Source organism: Alligator sinensis, unplaced genomic scaffold (assembly GCF_000455745.1).
Source record: "Alligator sinensis unplaced genomic scaffold, ASM45574v1 scaffold262_1, whole genome shotgun sequence".
In the NCBI taxonomy this organism is placed as follows: domain Eukaryota; kingdom Metazoa; phylum Chordata; order Crocodylia; family Alligatoridae; genus Alligator; species Alligator sinensis.
The window spans coordinates 115,408-139,574 of NW_005841904.1; the positions used below are offsets into that span (position 1 = coordinate 115,408).

A 24,167-nucleotide genomic window follows, 5' to 3' on the forward strand; every position below is an offset into this window, starting at 1 on the left:
CCCGCCCCCCGCCCTCCCCTTCCAGCCCCGCTTCCTGTGCTGCTCGGCCTGGCTGGCGCGGGCTTGGCCGGCGCCGTCCTCGCCGCGCCTTTTGCCCCACCAGCCTCCGCCCCCAAGAAACCCTGCCTTTCCCCATGAGCGACTCGGCCAGCTGGGCAGCTGCAGTGACACCGGCCTGTTTTTCCGCCCTCGATGCAACCCTAGCTTCCTCGCAGTCACTTCCTTAGCTCCTTCATTTAGAAATAAAAGTGTACACTTTTATTTATGTGTGTGTATAAATACAAATAAAGAGCCAAGTTTTTCACATCCCCCAAGCATAGACCTTCAGAGCAATACCGCAAATCGTGAGAGTTGGCAAGGAGCGCGAGGATCTCCCTCTTGGGAGCAAGCCACCAAGGCTGGCGGCCGATTTCCACACAACTCTCTTCTGGTGCAGTGACTGTCATTGGTCCTGCACGCATGTACAGTTGTTTCAAAGAAAATGCGGGGTAGGCGGTGCTCTGGGGAGCAGCCGGCCTTTTCTCACATACTTCAATTCATGGTTGGAGTTTACCGTCCTCACGGATTTGAAGGCATTTGGATGGTGAAAACTGGCCCTTGTGTCTGCCTCAAAGGTAGCGAGAGGTTAGCTGTGTCAGTGTGAAGGCAGGCAGGAGGCAGGGTAGAAATGCACTTCATAGGCCAGTGGTCATCAACCATTTTAGACCCAAGGCAGCCCTCGGAAATGCCAGCTCTTAGTACTCTTTTTTTCCGACTACAGAAAAATAATCAAGAAAACTTTAGGAGGTAATTTAAAAAAAATAAATCTTCCAGTAGGTTTTGAAATTGAGGGTGTATTAAATGAAACTGGACGTGCCAAACATTGCAGCCCAGTGTCCCTGCAATGCGTGAATTTGGAAAGGTGAAATTAAGCGTTGTTAATTTGGGTTTGACTTGCTGCTGATCTAAGATGAAACGGTAAGCGGTTTTGCTTACGTGGTTTTTGAAAATTGAGCGCCCCTGTATACTGTGCCTTGATGCCTAGTGTATTCAATGTAGCCTGAAATGCTACAGGGTAAATAGAACGATTGAGTGATTTGTCTTATTTGTGGTACATGAACATGTACATCTCCCACTTTGTGATGCATTCCAATAACGCACCATCATTCTCCTAATGCTAAATATTTCTTAAATGGTTTATATTAAAGCAGTATAAAAATCCATGTGTAATAGTAGATATTTTATTAATACTCTTCATTTTTTCCCTCCCCGTCCAGGTACAAAGGTCCTCTACTAGAGGAGGAAGCACTGAACAAAGCAGTAGAAAATGGATTGTCTTCACCAGAATTTTTTGAACTGTGCATTTGGTTAAGCTCCCAGATAAAACCTCTCTGTGACCTGGAAGAAAGTATCACATCAGCAGGTGGTATTTGCACAGACTTTGGACTGCATATTATTTTAATTAGTTGGTATTTGCCTAAGTGTCGTGTTTTTTTTTGTTTTTTTTTTCCCCAGTCATTTACTCTTAAAGTATAAATTATGATCTTGTTTCAAGAAACAATTTTGAAACTTAGCAGTAAAATAGCTATAGTCTAGATAAGCAAGAGGTTGAAACTCATTTGTGCATGCGTGGAAGTGTTCTATTTCAACTTAACTGAATTTTTTTTTTTAAATTGACAATATAATTATTTAAAAGTAATCTTAATGTAAAAAGGACATTAGCATACTACCTACAAATATTTGTAAACTTTCTGTTTCCTCAGTGAGATATTTTAAATAAATACACAGCATTTAGTTATTTTTTCTTACATAATTTAAATACTCTACAGTGATTCATTTTTAGTGATATAAAATATTCACATGGCAGTGATATTTTTATTTGAAAGTGGAAAATGGACTATCTGTTTTCATGTTACATGCTAGCTCCTAGTTCATTTCAACGAGGTGCACTCCTTCCTTAATAGATCAGTGTAACATTTTTCTTGGGAATAAAAAAAAGTGTTTTGCAAGATTCATTTTTGAAAAAAAATGTTTGTGCAAGATTTTCTTCAAGATCATGGAAAGTGATGTTGATTAATAGGTCATAAATATCTTTTGCCATCAATCAATATCTCACATATAAACTTTTGTATTAAGGGCAATAGGTTGTAATTTGTGTTTGAGAAGCCCACTAACTTTCCAATTACTTTGTTTTCTATTTTCTTAAGGTGAGAAAGATGTGGAAAGCTTCCAGCTTGAGATTAGCGGTTTTTTAAAAGAAATGGCTTGCCCATATTCAGTACTTGTTTCTGGAGATGTTAAAGACAGATTACAAAAGAAAGAAGATTGTCTTAAACTCCTATGTAAGTTCTGATAATTCCCATTAAGAATTGGTATCTTTTATATACTGTATATGTCTTAATTTTTAAAAAAACATGCTCTGGCCCCTCATAGTTATTAGGGCTGATCAGAGTGCATAAACTAGTCCCACAGTTTGAGTATTATAGGAACGAAACCTGAAATTTCTTTCAAATGAGTGGTCCTGCATCAGTTTGGGTAGGGTATTAAAACTGCAAGCAAGGGCCTGCCTCTCTAGTGAATTTAATGACTTCTCTACTGGTTCCCAGACAGCATGAGGTAAGAAGTCAACTGATTTGAGGGCAAGGACCAGGGCTATCCCTAAGGGGGTGTGAATTGGGGCAACCACCCTTGGCCCTGTGCTTTGGGGGCCCCCGCGGAGCAGGGCAGAGCAGCAGCAGCGTATAGCTGGGCAGAGCCACTTACTACCCCCCTTGCCACTGATGGCGGTGGCAGCTTCTTCGGGTCCAGGGCCATGGGATCAGGATGGCGGTGGCAGCTTTTTCGGGTCCGGGGCCATGGGATCGGAGTGAGGGTGGGGCCCTGCATGGGCTGATTTGCCCCAGGCCCCGCACCCTGCTCAGCTCAGCTCTATCAGAGACGACAATAGTTGGATTGAGGGGGTGGAAATAGTGTCTTGGACATGAGGTTAGTGAGACGGGCTGAAGCTGGGTTACCAAGCCTGGGACTTTGGGAATGGAAGCACTGAGGGAAATCTTGATGGGACAGAAGGATTAGAAGTAACAAAGACTGAGATTAGGTGAGAAGCTGATAGGACTAGGAATGTGCAGAAAGGCATAGATAGTAGTGTGAAGAGAGCCAAATATGGCAAGGAACCAGGGGATGGGGAAACAACTGGAACTGAGTAGAAAGAATAGACAAGAAGTCAAAGAAAGAGACTTAAAGAGTGTAATGGATATAATAATTGTACTGCTATTGAAGAATATAGCTGTTATGTTTGCATGATTGTTGTGTAGAGTGTGTAGTACAGTCAGCTTTTTTTTTTTTTTTTTTACAAGTGGGCCAGATCGTAAAATCAGAAATGTGCTGAGTGCTCATAAAATAGCATAGTTGGAAGTCTGCATGTATAGTGAGCCTCCCTGAGCTCACCAGTTGGAGCTGTGGAGTGGAGGGGGTGAATGTCCCTGCCACTGAGGTAGCAGGGGAAAAGAGACAAATGGTGGCAGTATTCAGTCCCTGGGCTCTGGAGTGAAAGCAGTGGCTCTGAGCAGAACCCACGCTGACATGCTACTGAGCTCAGAGAACTCAATATGCATGCAGCTAGATGACAGGTTGTTCTTACTGGTTTTGTGGACCACAGCCTGAGCACCATTGGTGTAAAAGAACTTTAGCTTTAACTCTTCTTCTTCCAGGGTCAGAGTTGGGTGATATAGCTAGCTTGTATTGCTACTGGCTTTTACGCACATAATAGGTACATCACAGCTGCTATGTGCTTCCAAGCAACAACAGCTCCTCCTCTTCTTTTGAAGCATCTACAAATGTATATCTGTTCGTATACCAGGCTGAAGGAGTTGAGATTGAGGGCAGAGACTGTTTTAGATAAGGAGCAATATTAGTCACACAAAAGAGAATTTTGCAGGAGAAAACAAGTAGGCACCAGAAATGAGTAACATCCAGTTGTATGCTTCTATAACTTTTTTTTTTAATAAGTTTGAAATTTGTCCTTAAGTTGACAGAATTCTGTCTAATCCCTTTCTATTTTCTTATGGTTTTATTTATTTTGTATTTTATTAATTTGTGTTTTATTTTCTGTGAGAATGCAGGCACAAAGTTATTCAAGCTTTCTTAAAGATCCTATTATGGCACTTTTTTCTCTAGTATTTCTAAGTACGGAGCTTCAAGCTTTAAGGATACTGCACAACAAACAACTTAAAGGTTCTCACTTGGAAAAGCATAATGAAATCTATCACGAAGTGGAAACTATCTCTGATTCACTGGGCCTATCAAAGTCATCATCTTCTGACATGCCTCTTTTATTGAGCAATGTGGAATCAAAGGTACAGAACTTTTAATTTTCTTTCTGTAATTTTCTATAATTCAGATATTCTTACACTATATATCTTACTGTCTAATTAAGTCAAATGTTAAGTATCAAAGGTTTCTCCAACTAACACAGAAGTTAATTCTAGTTTTGAAAACTATTTTAATCATGTCTAAATTGCATACCTTTAGCCAATTTTTGGTTATCAAGTGAAAAATCTTTGCTATCTTTTGAAAAATGTGGTTTCTGATGAGGTATATTTTGCTATCTGTAGAATGTAGGACCAGGTGGGGAAGTCTACTATTTTACCAAACACCTCCTAAAATAAGATGGGGTTTTTGCTTTTATTTACCTGAATCAGCAGTGATCCAAATATGTATTTAATTTGAATGTTTGATCACACCAATCTTCCACAGTTTCTTCCTGGATTATAAATACTGCCTAAACCTTTAAGGGCATACTATGGGGCTGCCTTACTTGGAGTACACACTTACCCAAACTCAAAATAAATTGTGCTTATTGATTGCACTGCAGTAAGGTTTTTGCATTTTATTAAGGCTTCTTTCTAGGAGTGCCTTATGCTTCAATAGCAGCCATAAAACTGACAGAATCAAGTTGGTTGAGGGCTGTTTTAGAAGCTGTGTAATTTACAGTCCGGTTGTTTCATCAGTTTTGCACTTATACAGAGCACAGTTACTACAGAGATAACAGGTCTCAGAATTTAAATGGTTCTGGCACTTAACTAATATGCAGATAACCGACATTTGTTACCATGAAAACAGCTGGACTGTTATCCATTTAAGTGAATTAGGTATTTATCCAGTAGGATATTCTGTACTTAACATTATAGTAATTTAATGTTAAACTGTTCTGTGGGTTGTCACCTCAGAGCCCTGACTAACCCAAGTTACCCAACAACTTAAACCTCATTCAACAAGACAGTGTTTAAAACTATTGTCTACTAGGTTCAACCTGCTTGTTTAATTTGGTTCCATATTGACTAGTTTGCTGTAGAATACTCTTCATACCCTAAAATAACCTTTAGGGTTTTTTTATAGCTCTTAAGATATTTAGAAATTATAAATGTTAGATATTTGTAGGGGGAGGAGGGGTTACCATCATTTATAGTTCTAGTACTTAAAGATCATGTTTAGGATTCTTGACACATTCTTGTGCTGTGTGCAGACATGTATGTGAGCACTTCTCCAAAGCTGCTCAGTTTTCAGTGAAACAGATGAATGTGAAACCTTTTCTTTTCCTGCCTAAATTTGTAATATAGTTTAGATTACTATAAAATGCTTACCAGTTCATGTCAGCTGTCTAAATAATCTGTCAGAAGAAAAAACACTGAGACTAAGAAGTTATTTTGGGTGTTTTGATTTGTGTGCTCAACTGGACATTTTTGAAAGACTTTTTTGTTTTCCAGAAGGTGGATGCTAAACACTTTTTGTAAACTAGGCTCTCTAAGATGTCCCCACTTCAGTACCCAAAGCTTGAGATGCCCAACATTAACTATGTTGGTTGGCACAATGGACGTTCTAGATATTCACTCTCTTGTATCTTAGAGAGTAATCAAGACTAAGGAACTTAAATTTGTTTTTTATAAACTAAAACTCTAAGACTCCAGTGAAAACAAATTGTAGTTGGATCCTTTCATGGTCCCCAAACATCTCAGAATCTGTGTTTCTAAAAGGCAGCACTAATACCTAATACCTGGGGGTTTTGTTTCTTCTTTTATACCGAGTGTTTTCTATTGCTGCAGCCCTTCTCTGACACCATGAATTGAGGCTGTAGTGACCCAGTTTTTTGCTAATGGGCACCAGTTTGAATGGAAAATTATTCAGCTTGATGAGTTTGTTATTTTGGATCTAAGAAACAGACCTCAGACCTATACGATGAGGCATTCAATAATATAACCATTTCAGAAGTCAACCAAATCCCTGAGTCTCCCACACCAAAACATTCCCTCAGCTATCTTACTCTTCTTTCTGTAGGGATGTGGCTGCTCAACAAGCTGGATGATATAAATAATCAAAATTTATACTAATTTATTAAACTGTTTTGAGATAATATGACACAAGTAGCCTGGTAGACTGCTAATTCATCTTATTTGCCATTTCTTTAGTTATTGCTTTTTCCTGACCATTTCTTAAGATCTAAAGATGGGTGTCTTCAAGTGAAACAGCAGACCTCTCTTAATGTCAAATCAGAAGGAAATGAAAACACCTGCATAGTCTTATTGCTAAATCATGTTGCCACAGGGATGGGAGCCAGCCAAAACTTTTAAATCGGATATATTTTAATTGTGTGTTTCCAACTCAATTTCAATGTAATGTTTAATATGCTACCTGTGTGTACATAGAGTATGACAACACTGTATTACATGCAACAATGAAAACTTTAACAAAAATATTAAAAGACCACTTCCCTGACTATAGGCAACTAAGTGTCTCTGTTTCCTATGATTTTTTTATAGCACTGGGATCTGTTGGTTTTACTGTAACACCAAGTTTCCAGTTGCATTGCATTTCATAGCAAGTTTTTATATCCCTTGGCTAGCTAGTTTCATTTCTAGCAAGCCAGTGGTCCCCCAGCATAGATTTTTTTCAAAGGCATTGGTGCTGGCCTGATTCTTTAGCAGTTGATTGGAAGCAACTTAGGCAATAAGTAAATTTTAAAATGTTGCTGTTTTTAAGATCTTGTAGATAGAATGTGTTCTTAAAAAAACAAACAAACCTTACACTTTAATTTTTATTTTATTTTTTAAATGTGTCATAACTGAGTGGCCTCTCTGGCCACATCCACACGGACAGGGGTCTGTTTGCAGCAGCACAAATTTGTGCTGCTACTTTGTGCCACAGTCTGTGCCCTTTGCAGTGGGACACATTGTCCCACTACTCCATGTGCTTCAGAGGGGGCTGGCTGGGCGCAGGGTGCCTCAGTGCAGTGCTAGCTGTCAGGCAGCCCCTGTACTGAGGCACCCTGTGCCCCAGGCAGCCAAGGAGCAGCAGTGGAGACGGGGGAGCTGGCGGCCCAAGGCTGGATGCTCCCCCATCTCCACACACTGTGGAGCCCCCATGTTGAGGCACCCTGTGCCCCAGCCAGCCAGCTCTGAGCTACCTGCTTCCCTGTATCCGCATGCTCCAGCGCAGGGGTTCTGCTGTGGAGTCCCCGCCCTAAGGCACATGGAACCCCTGCGCTGAGGCACATTTCATCCCAGCCAGTTATGGAGGAGTTGGCTGGGGCACAGTGTGCCTCGAGATGGAGGAGCAACCAGCCCTGGGCTTTGGGTTGGCTGCTCCCCTGTCTCCATGTGCCTCAGTGCAGGGGATCTGCAGCAGAGCCCCTGTGCTGAGGCATGCAGACAAGGGAGCAGCCAGGTGCTGCCTGCTCCCCTGTCTTGAGGAACACTGCGCCCCAGTGCGGGGGCTCCACAGCCGAGGGCTGCCTGCTCCCTTATCTCCACATTTGTCTCAGTGCATGCCACTTTGGCATGCTTTGTGCTGCTTCTTTCTTCTATGCTTTTTTTTTTTTTTTCCTACCAGGAAATCCTTGTAGCAAATTTTGCCCTGATGCTGCAAATTAGCAGTGCCTTGTACAATTTAATGTACAACACGTGGTTTGTGGCACTACAAAGAAGTTTGCAGGCCCACAAACCACACATGCCCGCATGTCTGGATCTGGCATACAGTACTAAAAATTGTGGCACTTACTAATTCTCTCCAATAACACTTCAAAGTGGAGGATGTTTTTTATGAACTTAGGAAAATTCGCTCCTTGGCTAGTATAGAATATATATGTTCCTTCATATCTAGTAGTGGTTTTAACTTGAGGCATTCTGAGATGGCTACATGAGCATATACAAGATAATTAGATTTTATTCTTTAGTTTGGCTGCTCGCAGTAAGCACTAAATAAAAATTCACCAAGCCAGCTAAGATCATTGTTGTTGTTATACAGTGAAAGATCACACTCTATGAGAAGGGGCTCCCCTGTGTGGGGGAAGCCTGCATTGCTCTTAATTTGATATAAAAGATTGAACATTAAGCATACCAGGAGGTGTTCTGTATCTGACCCTATAGGGAAAAAAAATCCCATGCAAAATACAGAATCTAGCAAGTATTTTTTTGCATTAATAATTTCCCCTTTTCTATATGATCCCGGAAAAGCTTAAGGGCCTCCCCTCCCCCTTCAAAAAAGAATAATTTGTCTGTTCGGGTGTATAGATTTTTATAATTTTAATATGTAGAAAATTATAAGTTACTGACATGAACTGAAAACTGATACAAACTTTTTCACGTATAAGCTCTTTAGCCCTGTTCTTTATTGCCTCAGTGACAGACACATTGAAAGTGATACTTTGGAGTTTGCAAGGTGTGTTATATTTTAAGAATTAATACTCCAGTTTGTCTTTTGCATACTAATTCATTTACAAAATACAAATTTCCTTGTCCCATCCCTGGGAAATACTATACCATCTTTGTTTCACTATGCCCAAGACTTAGTTTTAAAAGGGACAAATTAACAATTTCTATTGACATATTAGAAACGATTATAAGTATCTGTGGAGAAATACTAAATTCAGATGATATTTTAGCAAAAATATTTACAGAAGTAGTGGTTAAGGTTTTTTTTTTTTAGCACTATTTTCTAGTAAGAATTCATTTGAAATAAGTGTTTGAATTCTTAAATGTGTATTGCGTCTAAATTCATTTGGTTCCATATTATATTTTGACTTAAAATTAATCATTAAAATGGATAGACAAAACTCTTTGGGTAGAGGCAATATCTTTTATTAGAGCAACTAAATAATTAAAATGGAAACTTTCTTACTTATCTGCCAATTTTATCCAATTTGTAAATGTATTTTCATTTCAACACGTCTGCTCTTTGTCTCTGTCTAGCATCTTCACCATTGTCAGTAGCTGTGGGAATAGTTCTGAGAATAGTATTTGGCTTTGCATCAGCGGTATACCAAAGGGACAGATCACACATTGTATTTTGGTATGGCATATTAGAATGTTGATTTTTTTTTAATCTTTTCTCAGATTATTTAAAAAATAAGTATAATGTCCAGATCACTTTTTTCCTTGAGATCCTAACTTCTGTAATGGGTCAGACTTTGAACATCTTAAGTGTCACTTTAAAATTTACATTAATTATGGTAATCTGGTATAGTGGTTAATAAACTAAAGCAATGTGAAGAACTGAGACCATGCTGGCTGTAATACTAAATTTATTCCCCTCAATTGGTGGGATTAAAAAATTAGTATATTACCTGTTGGATTTGTTTGTCAAGGTAATACTGCCCTCCTTTTGCCCTGCCCCAGTAAATTTAGGTAAAAACACTGATATTTAGTGTAAAAGAAGCATAACTTTGAGGTGAACTTCCATCAGAAGTTCAGGAGATTTGACAGGAATGTATTTTCTTGTAATTTATATTGCTGATCCCTAGCTTTAGTCCTCATACAGAAGATAGTACAAACTTAATCACTACTTAGAAATGGACAAATAAAAAGTAACTTTCCAAACAACACAAAATCATAATACAAAGACTTCAAAAAGTCTCTTGCCACCAGTGTCATTTGCCTTAAGTGGTCTGGTGATAGTACAAAATACAAGATCAAAGCTGTCTAAGTAAAATGCAGTGAAATGGTACAGAATGAACTAAAACGGAGAGAAGATGGGATCTTACGAAAATTGGAAAAATAGAATAGAATAAAAAAAGTTTTAAGAAGTTTTTTCTGAAATTTGTTCTCAAAACTAGTACATTGTTTTTAACCTGACTAGTTTTCAAAATGTGTATTATAATGCATCCAATATACTTTGTGCAAATACATTATACAATGCTTAATTGTAATATCATAGTCATTGAGAAATATGACAAAACATTTGGTTTACTGTACACTATATGCCTAAATAGGTCAACGTATAATAGATCATGCAAAAATATTCTTACAGCTAGGAGAATAAATATCAAAACCAATAAAAGCATCTGACAAATGGAGGAGTATGAAGGGGTAAAAGGGATATGACAAACTTTATTATAGTAGTTTCTATGTGATTTTGTTTGTTTTTGTAAATGTGTATGACACTTCACAGGCAATTAAGAAACTGTCCCTTCCTTGAACAGTTGGCAGTTTAGTTTAAAATAAACTAGTGTTTATAGTTCATCTTCAATTTTTTTTTCAAAGTCTTAGAATAATTAAAAAACTTAGAACTACAGGATTTAAAAGCATCAAATACCCTTTCTTTCCATACTTATTTAAGACGTGATATTTAACTGAGATGAATAGGTTGTGTGTTTTTTCTTTTCCTTTCTTTTTTTAAATGCAATTAATCATTTCAGGAGCAAAGTCCAAAAAACTTGCTTTGTATGGCATCTTTTTCTCCCCCCCCCCTTTTTTTTAAAGACAAATCCAACAATTTAGTAACTAATATGCTTTAGAGACTGTTTCTAGATAATATAAATAATGCCATGTCTGCCCTAGAAATGCACAGATATACCAGTTATATTCCTAGTAAATATCTTGTTATCAGTCAAATTTGTAATCCTTCAATTGATTTCTGGAAATGCAATGGATGCCTTTTAGAACTAAGATTACTCAGAACAGCTACATGCTGATCCTGCTGTCATCATGTAAGATTTTAAATTTTCCTTTAAAAACTCTGTTGACTGCAGAGTTAACCTGGACTTTTACCTAGATTGCCCCAGGACTTTTATTTTTTCTCTTTCCCTGCCTTTGCTAGTGTACTTTAAGGCCAAGACAGCCATAGCTGGAGCTGTGAGTATGAGAGTGGGTTCCACTTCCCTGTCAACCTTGAAACTTTGCAGTTAAAATCCAGATTAGATTATGTAGGTGCTGATTGTCCTCCTTCACATTCTCACAAACCCTCCTTCTCCAGAGTGCTATACATTTTTCAATCTCTATGGTAAAGAAAAGGCCACAGTTCTGAGTTTATCACAATTGGATTAAACTGTGCTGCTTTATCTTATGATTCCCTGCCTTTTATATACTGAGCCCAATATTGTATTTTCTCTTTCAACTTCCTTCTCTAGTTATAAATTCATATCTAAGTTGATTTTCTCAGCTTTCACTCATCCCTTTCAGTACTGGTGCTTTACTGAGTTTTCTCGCTCATTTGATGTTTTAGATTTTCTTTCGGATCTGTATATTTCTCTTTCCAAAGTTAATCTCTCTCTTTTTTTAATGTCATTAGGCAATTATGTTTCTTTTCTTACTGGAGTGTGTGGGTTGCTTCAGTTAGTGTCATTTCTGATTTTCATTTCACATTCTACTTATTCTTCCTTCTGGACTACTAATAACTTATTATCATCTCTGCAGTTTGCCAGCTCTGTGATGTACACTATTATGACATGCACAGCTTGTTACGTCGCCATTTGTTCACTTTAGTTTATGGCCCTCCAGCCATTTCCCTCTTCCCTCCTCCCCCTTCCCCCAAGTTCCATGATTGTATATATTTTAAGCAAATTTAAATTTTGAGGCATTGCTAAATCCAGGCATATTGGTCAGGGTATGCATAGGGGGCCATTGTGCTCTCCTGATGCCCTGGGATACTTCCCTGATCCGCAGGGCAATCTGTCTCGTAGACAAATCTGAAGTTGGTTGAAAATTTACGCAGGCTGTTGGTGGCCTTCTGAAACCAATGCAGGAACAGATGGAGAGGGAAATCAGTGGTGTGTAAAAAGGCACTGGCCATGTCCCCTTTTCTTATCTGTGGCAGTAACTGGGGTTAGGGGTTGTGTAAAAGCCACTATACCCCACGAGGATCCCTCTTCTTCACTGGCCACCAAGTCACATTATAGGCCTGAACAGTCAGTTTTCAGAATATTTGCTTACTTCAGAGTGCTGTTAGGGGGAGACACTGTTTTGCCTACCACCTTGGGAAATCCTAGTTTTGAGAAACTTGTTATTGTGCCTTTTCTGTGACCTTGATGTAGGAGAATACAAAATATTTGCAATATTTCTATCTTGAAAAGTGGGGGAAAGGTTCTCTTGGGGTATGTAAACTCTCATATGAAAGGCACACTGAACAAACTTAAGTTCTTCAACACCAAGAAAAACAAAATCCTCAGTTTTTAAAAAGAAATGGAAAGTACTGCTACTCAAATGGTTTTCTTAATCATCTTGCTCTAGATTTTGATTCTTAGTGACAGTGCAAAACTGCTTCTTGGTGCTTTCTTTAAGGAAACATATAAATCTTTCAAGATATTGGTAGCCCTTTAATTTCTGACAAGAAGATTTAGAATTTAAAAATATGAATGGAAGAAGAGAGCTTTGGAGTTTACCTTTATTTCATGTGTCTTGTGAAAATTCTGTGCATACATACTAGATAACTAACTAGTTCTAGAGAGGTGATTTGATGGTTTGCCTTAGATCTAGAATTATAATGGGATTTCTTCTGAAGCTCCCAAGTGCCATGATTGTAAAGGTACATAATTCTAGCTTTAATCTAATTTGTTTTGATTTATACAATATTTCATCCAAAAATCAATTAAGACACTATCCCTTCCCCAACATCCTAAACTTGTCATGAGTAATATCGTTATACAATAACCTATATAAAGGATCGGTTGACCTCAGAGTTATGTAGAAATTTCTGGGCATTTGTTGTAAAGTTTGTGGAAGAACTGAAAGGACTGTCAGAAGAGAGCTTCTTTCAAGCATAGGAGGTGATGTGAAAAAGTTTGCTGTAATGAAAGGGGGAGGATGCAAATAGGATAACTGAGAATGAGGTAAGGGACAATGAAAGTACTAGGTAGGAGAAGACTAAAGGCCAGAAATGTCAGCAGTGATGGTGCTAGACAGAGGTGAAAGAGGGAAATGGGTACTAGGCAGTGGTAAAAGAGGGAAATAGATGTTTTGAAGAGGATATAAAAAGAAGCTGCCAATTGGATTAAAAGAGAAAAATAACAGTAGAAAATATCTTAACTGAAATCTTTATTACCAGCATTTACCTTTAGCCGTAAGGTAAATGCGAAAATTGGTCTGATGTACCTCTTTGTTTCCAGGTGCTACAAGACAATACTATTCCTACTTGTCAGTGCAAATGATTGCTGAAGTTACCACACAGATATTATGCAGTTATGACTGGGAGGTGATTGGCTAGTGCAATTGTTAATGAATGTGGTCCACAAAAAAAATTGTATGTGGCTCATGCTATGAAAAAAAAAAATCCTTTTAAGGGATTTTAGCAGGCTAAAAGGTCCTTATCTGGTTTTAAGGGTACAACAAAGACTCTGCAATAGAACCAAATTTTAGTAGAAAGCTGCACTATATTAAATCTCAGGACTAAAGCAAGTTGTTGAAATGCATTTGTGAATATCATTTGGATCTGTCTTTCTATTTATTTTGACAAGGGTATGTATGTATGTATGTGGCTTTATTTCAGATAAAGGATATTCTCTCAAAAATTCACAGTAATCATGTGGGGAAACCATTGTTAACAACATCCTTGAATCCTGATCAAGTGGTAAGAATGCTCTTTACTTTGCTATCCACAAATAATGCATTGTATAATGCCTTGTATAATGCATATGACAGACATAATGCATATGAGCTCTTCATACTCATTTTGCAGTCTGCTTTAAGTAATGGACAGTGAATGTTTACAATTAAATCACAAAAATACTTTAATACTAAACTGATTTCATACTAAAATGTTTCATTCACTCAGTTGGTATAGACTGATTTTGCTGAGGTGTCCATTTATGCATGAAGTGCCATAAATGATATATGCATGCTTTTGATAGCCAACTAGCAACAGATGTCATAGGGATGGGTAAGGTTGAAGGGACTTGTTGTTTTTAGTAGAATTCAGTATTTGTGCTATTTAATGTTTTAGGAAAGATTGGAAAAAATCAATGATGCTCTCCGTAGTGAATATGAATGTCGTCGTCGGATGTTAATGAAGAGGTTAGATGTGACAGTTCAGTCCTTTGGTTGGTCTGATAGAGCAAAGGTAAGCATGCTTTATTATTGGCTTCCTGCAGGTGGGAGTCTATTACAATTTTCCGAGCTGTCTTGCAGAAGATGTACTTCATGAAAAATGTTTTTCCTGTTACAACCAGTTCTGTCTAACCAACTTCCTTCATCACCTCCTAACATACCTTCCCTGGATGTGATAGAGAGAGGATTTGTCTAGATCAATGTGTCTTAGTCTTTCTAGACTTGAGGCACCTCTGCTTAGACTTGAGGCAGCCCTTGAAAAATGTCAGCTCTTAGTTTTCACTCATTTTTGATTATAGAAAAATAATAGAGCAATTCTCTGTTGCAAAGAACTCAGAAAGACCACAACAAGTCAGAGTGGTTTTAATACTGTTAATTCCTATTTGAAATCTCTAGGTTTATCTTGTGAATCTTGTGTGCATACCTAATAGTGTTAATGTTGTGTGGCATCCTAGGCCACCCTTGAAAGGTTCTCAAGGCACCTCAGCATGCCACAACTCCCTGGTTGAGAATCGTGGGTCTAAATTGTAATGTTACCCATCTTTTGTTGTCCAAAGCACTCCTAAAATTCCAATAACAATAGCTTTCTGTATGGTCTTTTTATTTATGTGTTTATTTATTTAACTTGATCTTGGAAAAGTAGGGCTGAAAGGGACCTCACATGGTTGTCTGATCTAGATCCTTGCTCAAGGCAGGATCATCCCTGACTAAACTATTTCAGCCTGCTCTTAAAAATATCCAAGGATCTTTAGATGGCCTGTTCCACCTCATAGCCATCTTTATAGAAAGTTCCTCCTACTTGCCAACTTGAATTTCCTCTGCTGCGGTTTGAGGCCGTGGCTCCTAGTCCTATCCCAGGGGATCACAGTCACAAAGAAAGAGGATGGAGATAGAGTATTGTAATTGCCTTTCAGGTATTTGAGGACTATTATTATATCCACTGTCATTCTTTTCTGCAGACTGAATAATCTGAGTTCTTTTAGCCTTCTTCCTAAGTCACGTTTCTTAGCCACCTCATCATTTTTGTCACTCTTTTCCGGACTCTTTCTAAGCTGTACATAACTTTCTTGAAGTATGGTGTCCAAAGCTGGACACAGACCTCCTAGATGAGGTTTCACCAGTACCAAATAGAACAGAAGAATCATTTCCCTCAATTTACAAGCGACACTCCTGTTAATGAAACCTAATATGCTGTTGTCTTCTCTTTTTGGCAACAGGAACACACTGTTGGCTTGCATTCAGCTTCTGGTCCACAAGATAATAAACAGTTTCTTCATTTCCTTTTGTTTTCCTTAGACCACTGTAGGAGAACATCAAAGTGTTTCTTTGGAAAGAGACAAACAACAGGCCTTAATGTAGGGGGAGAGCCAATGCATAGAACTGCTTGCACAGTCCTTGGGATCATTCTATAACTCCTCCTGTGAAAGCTGCTAGTAGCTTAGTTCTCAAACTACTGAACCAAATGGAAGCCTAAAATCAACTGTTTTGGGGTTTTTTTCCAGCAAATTGCAGTGTGTATCAGAAAACCTGTGACCGTTTTGTGTATCCAGATAGGTCAGGGGTGGCCAGTTGGCAGCATGTGTGCTGCAAGGGGTGCAGATAGCTGCTGCATGTGGCATGTGAGCCCCAGGTGTTCAGTAAAGGGAATTATCAGAATTGAGACAGGTGGGTCTAGAGCAGGGATTCTCAACCGATGGAAGGTGTCCCACTGGTGGGATGCAAAGGTCCTCTAGATGGGACTTGGGTCATGGCGGTGAAACCAGAAGTGTCATGGCAGCACTTCTGGTTTTGCTTTTGCGTGCTTGCTGGGGGACAACACCCTCTCCCCCCTGCTCTTTGAATTGCCTCTGGGGGGACCCCCCTCCCGCTTGTCAACTGGTGCGACCAGGCTTTTTTGATTTTACATAGGTGGAGTGAGGTTGAGAACTGCTGGTCTAGAGCATTTGGCCATATGGAGTAGAGTAGGAGCATGGTGTTGCTGTAAGAGGAGCAGTCAGGTGTTTCTGCCAAGAGCTGGATTAATCTTTCCCCGACCCTGTAGCTGCTGACAAATTCAGGACTTTGGATCCTTTTTCACCATATACAAATTTGGGTGGTTGTGGGACCAAGAAAGGGTTAACATAGCTCTTGGCTGTGGCATCTCTCATAGCAGTGTCCTGCCCCACCTCTCCCCATACACTCCATCCATTCCAAATCCCCCAGGGCGCAAACCCTGTCAGATGCACATCTCAGGGGTGGGGATCAGTGTGACTCTTCAGAAGGGATGGAGATTAATTTGTCACGCATGTCCAAAAAACAAACGTGGCTACCTCTGGGATTGGAAGTTTCCCTGTGAGCCTATTACACCCTAACCGCTAGTGTGAGTTAAGCTTGTAACTTCTCTTAAAACAAAAACTTAACAAACCCTATTTCCCTGTGGAACAAATCATTTATTTCTCAGACATTCAGTCTTTTTGTGGATCTTTCATCTTCCCATCCAGTTTGAATGCTGATGCCTTGTAGAAGAAAGGATAGGAAGTTAATTTGGTATGGCAAAGTCACTCTCCTGCATGTATTTAATTTCTCTTTACTGCTATGTAAAGATGGCAATATCTAACCCCAGGACTGGAGGAAACATGGTCTAGTAGGATTCCTTATGTTGGAACTTCAGTTTAGGTTTTTTAACACCCATCAGTGCCTAACTTTAAGCACTGAAGCTTGAAAATATGGTCCTATGCATTTTTTTAATTGTCGGAGGAGTAAAGTAGAGGTTGTCTGTGTCTTATGTGGTTCCACAGTATGTAGCTATAAAACTATGTAAATCTTAAATACAATTCATTTTAAAAGTCTTATTTAAATTTAATATGTGACTCCAACTTTAATTAACTTTAATTTTTGAGTCATTTGATCTTGTACTAGTCCACAGATGTGACATTGAAAACGACTTAAACTGCTTTTGTTCCACTGTGAGAAAAGTATATCTATTGTTTTATTTAATGATGTTAAAGTGGTGAGATGAGTCAGAAGCCTGTTCTTAGAAAGATTATTCATGCAAAAACAAAGTACAGTTCCTGAGATTTCCAAAAGGTCTATTGTAGTGCAGTAGAGGTTGAAATTACATTACTGTGTAAATTTTCAAAAGACTTGCGACCAACTTTCTTTTTGTCTAAAATTTGTGCCCATGATAATACTCAATTTGCAGTTGTGATTAATTATGTACATCTATAGTTGAGCATAAAGACTGTGAGACTCAAGTGTGTTGTGCATTAGGTTTTACAGTTACAGTTGAATTATGCATGCAAGATACAGGTATATTTGTTGGTGCAAATTGCACCTGTGAAGAAGACTGTCCCCTTGGAAACATTTTAAGAATTGGCCTTTAAAATTCCCTTTTTTTACTTGCTTAAAATTTCTCAGAGTGTATATATGGAACCTTTTACATATTAATGTGAGAGTAATATGGGTATATAAGAGATGTTTTAAGATATACTTGAGATATTCATATGACCAACTCTGTGTTTTGCTATGTGTTGTTCTTTTTGGATAGCTTATATTCTTTCCCTTGCCCAGAGAACATATACGTTTTTCTCTTGTGTAAGCTGGGAAGGGCAGAGAACATGTATTTACTACTACTTCTATATCAGGCCCACCTCTTCTCTAAATCGTGGAAATCTGGTACAAGATCTTCTGAAGGCAAGAATGGCAAGCTGTAGCATCATTGGAAAGTAGGACTGGAAAGGACCTCACAAGGTCATCTTATCCAACTCCCTGCTCAAGGCAGGATCATACCTGACTAAATTCTAGCAGCCAAGCGTCTGTTTAATCTGCTTTTGAAACTTTCATGCAATAAGGAGATATCTCCTTCATCCTCTGTCTTCACCAGCACCTTTCTTGTGGCCCATTTTTGGGCCCTAGCCAAATGGGCAAATATCTGGTTGCTCTGAAGCTGACTTCAGGCTTTTCAGGCAGCGTATCTTTTTCTCCTCTGTTTTATGGTAGAAATAAAAAGATTAATGATAAAAAAAAAAAATCCTTCTGTATAAAAACTGTTTGGGAGATTATAATATTTTCCCTTTGCAACCTATGAAAAGTCATATTGAAGTGTCATGCAGTCCTGAATCTTGTTGTTCTCAGTTAACCTTACTTTGAAGATGTTCTGTTTTTATCATGCTGTGCAGTAGCCTACTTATCACATGTTTGAAGCCCTGAGAGAGCAACCTTACATCTAAGTTGTTACACCCTTATGTACTTTGAAAAATAAATGGCTCCAGAGGAGTGCTAAGCTTCAAATGGCTATCTGCCTTGGCATTTTTGTTCATTGGCTGGTTGATAGAAACAAGACTGGAAGGCATTGAGTGACTGGCACCATGTTTACTATGATAGTTAGAACATCCAAACTTTGTGTTCTACAGTTGGACTGAGATTTACCATATATCACTGATCAGTACACAATAAGCATTTATTAAAGTGCTTTTCTTTTACATGAGATCTGTAACAAATGAATTATGTTTGACCTTTTATTATATAGGTAAAAACAGATGACATAGCAAGAATCTACCAGCCCAAGCGTTATGTACTATCTCCGAAATCAACCATTACGTTAGCCCACCTTCTTGCTGCCCGAGAGGATTTATCAAAGATAATAAGGACAAGCAGTGGATCTACAAGAGAAAAGACAGCTTGTGCCATCAATAAGGTAGGCCTCTTTCTTCCCCTAATGTGATAGAGACAAATGGTTCATGCAACTTTTAGTTACTTATAAAAGCTAATTTCCTCTTTGCCTACTATTTTCTTCCCTTTTTGCAGCATTGTGGCCCTGGAAAAGGAAGGGTTTCAGTGTTCCTCTTGATATAGCTTTGGCCCAACCGTCTCTGCTACCCTGTCATTTTACACAGTAGCTGTACATGAGAATTGCAGTTGATGAAGAAAGCGAGGTTTAGATGCTCTTTGTACTTCTGCAATGCTGTATATTTGCTCTATAGTTCAGGAGGCAGGACCAAACCTGATAGTTCTTTAAGTTGGATGCTTGGCTGCAGGAAACCATAGGTCCTTACACAATGTAACAGGCAACCTAGTTATGGATGATGCAGAGAAGGCTGAAGTATGTAAATGCCTTTTTCACTTCAGTCTTCACAAGTAGGAGCAACTACCAGATGGTGAGTGCAGTTGGCAGAAAGATGGAGAAAGAGACAAATAGTCTAGTAATGGAAAAACAAGGAAGTGAGGTGCTTTCAAATCAGGAGGGCCAGATGCGATGTACCCTAGGGTACTAAAGGAGTTAGCTGAGGTAATATCAGACCCATTTGCTATCCTCTTTGAGAATTCATGGAGATCAGGCAAGGTTCTGGGTGATTGGAAAAGGGGCAAATATAGTGCACATCTTTAAGAAAAGGAAGGAGAAAGATTCAGAGGATTACAGACTAGTTAGCCTGACTTGATACCTGGAAAGATCATAGAGCAGGCCCTCAAGGAATCCATTGTGAAGCACGTAGAGGGGGAACAAGGTGATAAGGAACAGCCATCATGGTTTCACCAAGAGCAAGTCATGTCTTATCAACCTGATTTCCATCTATGATAAAGTGACAGACTTTGTGGATGCAGGAGAAGTAGTGGATGTGATATTCCTTGAGTTTGGCAAAGTTTTTGATGGTGTTTCTCACAACATTACAATTAAAAAGATACAAAAATGCAGACTAGATGAAAGGTACAGTAAGTTGGATGTGTAACTGGTTGAATCATCATCAGGGATCTGGGTTTTCCATTTGCTGCAGAAGAACACGGATTTTCTCCTTCAGCGGGGAAAAGTGCAGGAAACCATAGGTTTCCCCTTGCAGGCTGACAGAGTTCCTCCCACCCCAAGTGCAGCTCTGGCCCAGTCCCTCTGCCAAGAAGAGCTTGGTGCAGCCCCGGCCCCAGAACGCAGCGGCAGCCTGCCTTTGCCCCACGCACAGATCTGGGGTCATGTCCCCTATGCCCTCCGGGGGGGGGGTGTAGTGGCAGGAGCTGCCCCCCTCTGCCCTTCCCCTTCCCCCCCCCGGACAAGCTGCTTGCGGCTCTGTCCCGTGCCCTGCCCTGCCCTGCCCTGGCTGTGCAGTGCCTGCCCCTGCCCCACTCCCTCCCTCGCTGCAGGGGCCTCAGTCTGCCTCCCTCCCCATGCCCCTTCCCTCCTCCTGCCCCTTCCCCCACAACAGACTTATCAGCCAGACACTGCTCTCCATGCTGCTGGGCTGCGCTTCTAGCCACCTGTGTGCTGCGCTGTGGGTGCACGCATGTATGGGGCATTTATCGGTGACATAATCGACCGCATCAGCCAAAATGAGTCAATTGCCAGTACAATATGGGATCGATGTATTGGTGCACCTCTACTGAGGGGGGATTTAATAACAGCCTTCAAATACCTAAAGGGTAATTATAGAGAGGACTAAGATAGGCTTTCTCTGTAGCTGTAAGGAACAGGACTAGGAGCAATAACCTCAGACTGTAGCAGGGAAAATCAGGCTGCAGTTGAGGAGGAACTTTCTTACTACGAGAGTGGCCAGGCATTGGAACAGGCTACCTTGAGAAGTTGTGGAATCACCATGTTTGGGAAGTTTCAAAAGCAGGTTAGATGGACACTTGGCTGGGACAGTTTGGGCAGGGATGATCTTGCTTTGAGTAGAGGGCTAAACTGGATGACCTTGCAAGGTCCTATCCAGCCCTATTTTCCTAAGATCCTATGAAAGCTTATGCAGATCTGGTTTAGTTAGTCTAAAAGGTGCAAATCTACTGTGATCAAATCTATTATTCATCCTTCAGTTATAGAATTAGGTCCCAAACCTACAAGCACCTTTACATACATGCTTAACTTTGTGTATAAGAGGTCTGTCTGAATCCAATGGGACTGCTTATGTCATAGGTCTGAAGTTAAGCCAGGGTCAGGCAAAATACAGTCCATGGGTTGGATCTGGCCCACCAGGCCATTCTATCTGGCCTCTGGGGCCCCTAAATATTAACTTAGAAAATTAATATTTATCTGCTCCTGGCTGCCTGTCAAAGATGACAGGAGCCTGGGGCAGTAGAACCCAGGGAAGTCAGTGGCAGGACCCAGCACCCCAGCAGCAAGGGCTGCCCAGCCCCACCCCTCCCTCAGCCCCCTCCCAACCACAAGCCTCTGCCTAGCAGAGGCTTCTGGCCTGGGACCCTGGGCCTGTTCCTGCCTCCCTCCATTGGAGAGGGAAATTCAGATAAGAAGCAGGGGGAAGGAGGGAGGCAGGGGAGGACCACAAGTGATTGCCCCAGCCCAGCTCCTGCTGAGTCCTGCAGTCGCAGCCATACAGCTGGGAACCATGTGGTACTGGAGCACTGTGGTAGCAAGCAGGAAAGCAGGGAAATGGCAGCTACAGGCAGAGAGGAGTGGCAGTGAGCGGGAGCGCAGTGACAGCTGGGCGGGAGCGCAGGGCCAGCACTGGCAGGGCCCAGAGTGGGGTGGCAGGAGCACAGGGCCCAGACTGGCAGGGGCTTTATGGAGCTGGGCCGGGCTGCACCAGCCAGGACAGGAGAGAGACGGCCCAGCTCCAAAGCCTCTGCCAGCCTGGCCCCGTGCTCCTGAGACACTGCTCTGGGCCCCCCTGGCCCTGTGCTCCTGCCTAGCTGTTGCAGCGCTCCCCCACACTCCCTCATACATCTCAGCCACCCTACCCACCCACACCCCACATGGACACCCACACACTCCCTCACCCCACACCTATCTACTCCCCACAAGACATCCCCCCCAAACATAGAAGAGTAAGACTTCATTTTAAGCTATTGTGCAATCACCTCTGTACACTACACAGACACGTGTAAATCAGGACAAAAATATTTTTTGAAATCAAATGAATGAATGTTGTAGATGTTCGATTTTTTTTTTTTTTTTAAGAATATAATTTGGTATTTTTCTTGTTCTGAGGTGGCAAACCCCTTGCTGAAAGGAGTACTTCTGGGGCAAGGGGAGGGACTTCTGGTGGCAAAGGTCAGGAGTTAAGGGGCAGGACTTTGGTCACAAGATGGCAACCAGGGGACGGGGCACCTGTCAAGAGGTGTGGCTACCCATGAGGCCCTTGACAGCTTGCCAAAACTTGGTAAGCAGCCCTCTAGCCAAAATAGTTGCCCGCTTCTAAGTTAAGCACATAAGTTGGTGCTTCCAAGATCAGTACCTTAGCTACTAAATGTAATGATTTCATCATCACTTCTTTAATACCCATAGGAGGCATGTCATAACAGCTGTTGAGTTTAGGTGTCTTTTCATTATGGATGAGTCTTCTGAGACTTAACGCTCATTGCTCAGTTAAACATTATGTGGTTGAAACTAGGTACAAAAGGTCTCTGGGAGTGATTTCTGCCCGCCCACCAACCCAAAATTAAAAATAGACCAAAAGTAGGCTAAAGACCAAATATTTTTTAATTGCATATCTGGAAACTTTCAAAGTCTTTGTAAACCTATTTAGGTGTGATACTTAATAGCCACCACAGTCCCCAGATTTCTTAATTTAGCAAAAGTGGAATTTGTGCCTTCTTAATGGGAATGATGAGTAAAACAGAAGGGTCACATCACCGAGGGGTGGAACAAATGGGTATTGGATGGTGTAAGAGCAAGGTGTAAAGATGAATTCGCAACTCTGAAGCAACTAAGACAGGCAGAGTAGAGAAAGACTAGCTTTGGAATTGTTGGGTGCCGGAGGTGGATCACAAAGCTTGTGGGATCAAATAGAATAGGACATCTGAAATCAGTTGGAGGGAGGAGGACCAGGAGGAGCTGGAGAAAGAAAGGAGGTGTGTGTGAGCAGCAGTTGTTTCTCGCATACATTCTTTTGGTTTAGTGGTACCAGGATATCACATAACTGGCTGACTGGAATCAAAGGGTTGCCTTGATACAAATCCTTCCTTTTGCCTTTGTAAATACTGTTTGATATATAATATGGGTTGATGCTGTTTTGACAGGGAGCAGGCTAAATAGCTTGTATGTTAGTGTTCATAATTTTGGTGGTGGGGGAGGGTGAAAATAAACCCTCTAAAACAAGAAAATAAGCAAGCTTTTTGGATAACTGAAACTGTCATTCTTCTGCATGACAGTTTAAAGTAAGGACGTGCCTCTACATGTTAAAATGACAATAGGCTATGTGACTTTTTCATCTTTATACATTAAATCATATGCATCAAATAGCAAGAAAATACTTTTCATCAGAAGGTACTACTGCAGTGTTGCATAATGCATTGTTTATATTTCAGTTTGGGGCACTGCCTTAGTCATTTATAATTGAAGCCAAAGCATCAAGCTGAATGGCATTTAGAATTGAATAGGGCTACCCGTTTTGTCAGCTTGCCATGTCAGTTGCTGTATCTGTCTGTGCAGTCTTTTACTAGATTTGAACGTATCCTTGCCATTCTTTGTATTTCTACAACATCCTAATTTAAGAAGTAAGGAGCCATGGACGCTTATAATGTTAGTAGTACTTTGCACTTAAGTAGCACCCTTGGTAAATATCTGAAGTTTGTTATAAACAGTTACTTAAAGCTGAACATTTTCTTAGGTAGCTAGGAGCTGTTACTGATGTAAAACAGACTTTGTGTTGTCTCACAAAATCAGTAGCAGAGGTTAGATGAGAATCTAAGTGTCCTGACTCTCAAAGTCCACATGGCCTGCTGTTATGTTGCAAACAGAGCATTTGCTTGCTCATCACATCTGCATCTTTTTCAACAGGCTTATTACCACTGAAACTAAGCACTGCATATTTCCCTGCACAGGTTCTGATGGGGAGAGTACCAGATCGTGGAGGCAGACCAACTGAGATTGAACCACCTCCTCCTGAAATGCCTCCTTGGCAGAAGAGACAAGAAGGTGGTGGGAGGGGTGGTTGGGGGGGTGGAGGAGGTGGGCGCGGT

The 24,167-nt window shown here is 40.4% G+C and overlaps 1 protein-coding gene across 1 annotated transcript in view; it reads left to right on the forward strand.

Annotated features, from left to right (window-relative positions):
* Positions 1 to 24,167, forward strand: part of FAM98B (family with sequence similarity 98 member B) — a 25,663-nt gene that overhangs the window by 797 nt on the left and 699 nt on the right. Inside the window, 8 exon segments of the mRNA XM_025197734.1 lie at positions 1,257 to 1,402; positions 2,187 to 2,321; positions 4,156 to 4,332; positions 9,194 to 9,321; positions 13,732 to 13,812; positions 14,185 to 14,301; positions 18,796 to 18,963; positions 24,030 to 24,167. The exon segment at positions 24,030 to 24,167 is cut by the window's right edge and continues 699 nt beyond it. Coding sequence (XP_025053519.1) covers positions 1,257 to 1,402; positions 2,187 to 2,321; positions 4,156 to 4,332; positions 9,194 to 9,321; positions 13,732 to 13,812; positions 14,185 to 14,301; positions 18,796 to 18,963; positions 24,030 to 24,167 — 1,090 coding nt within the window.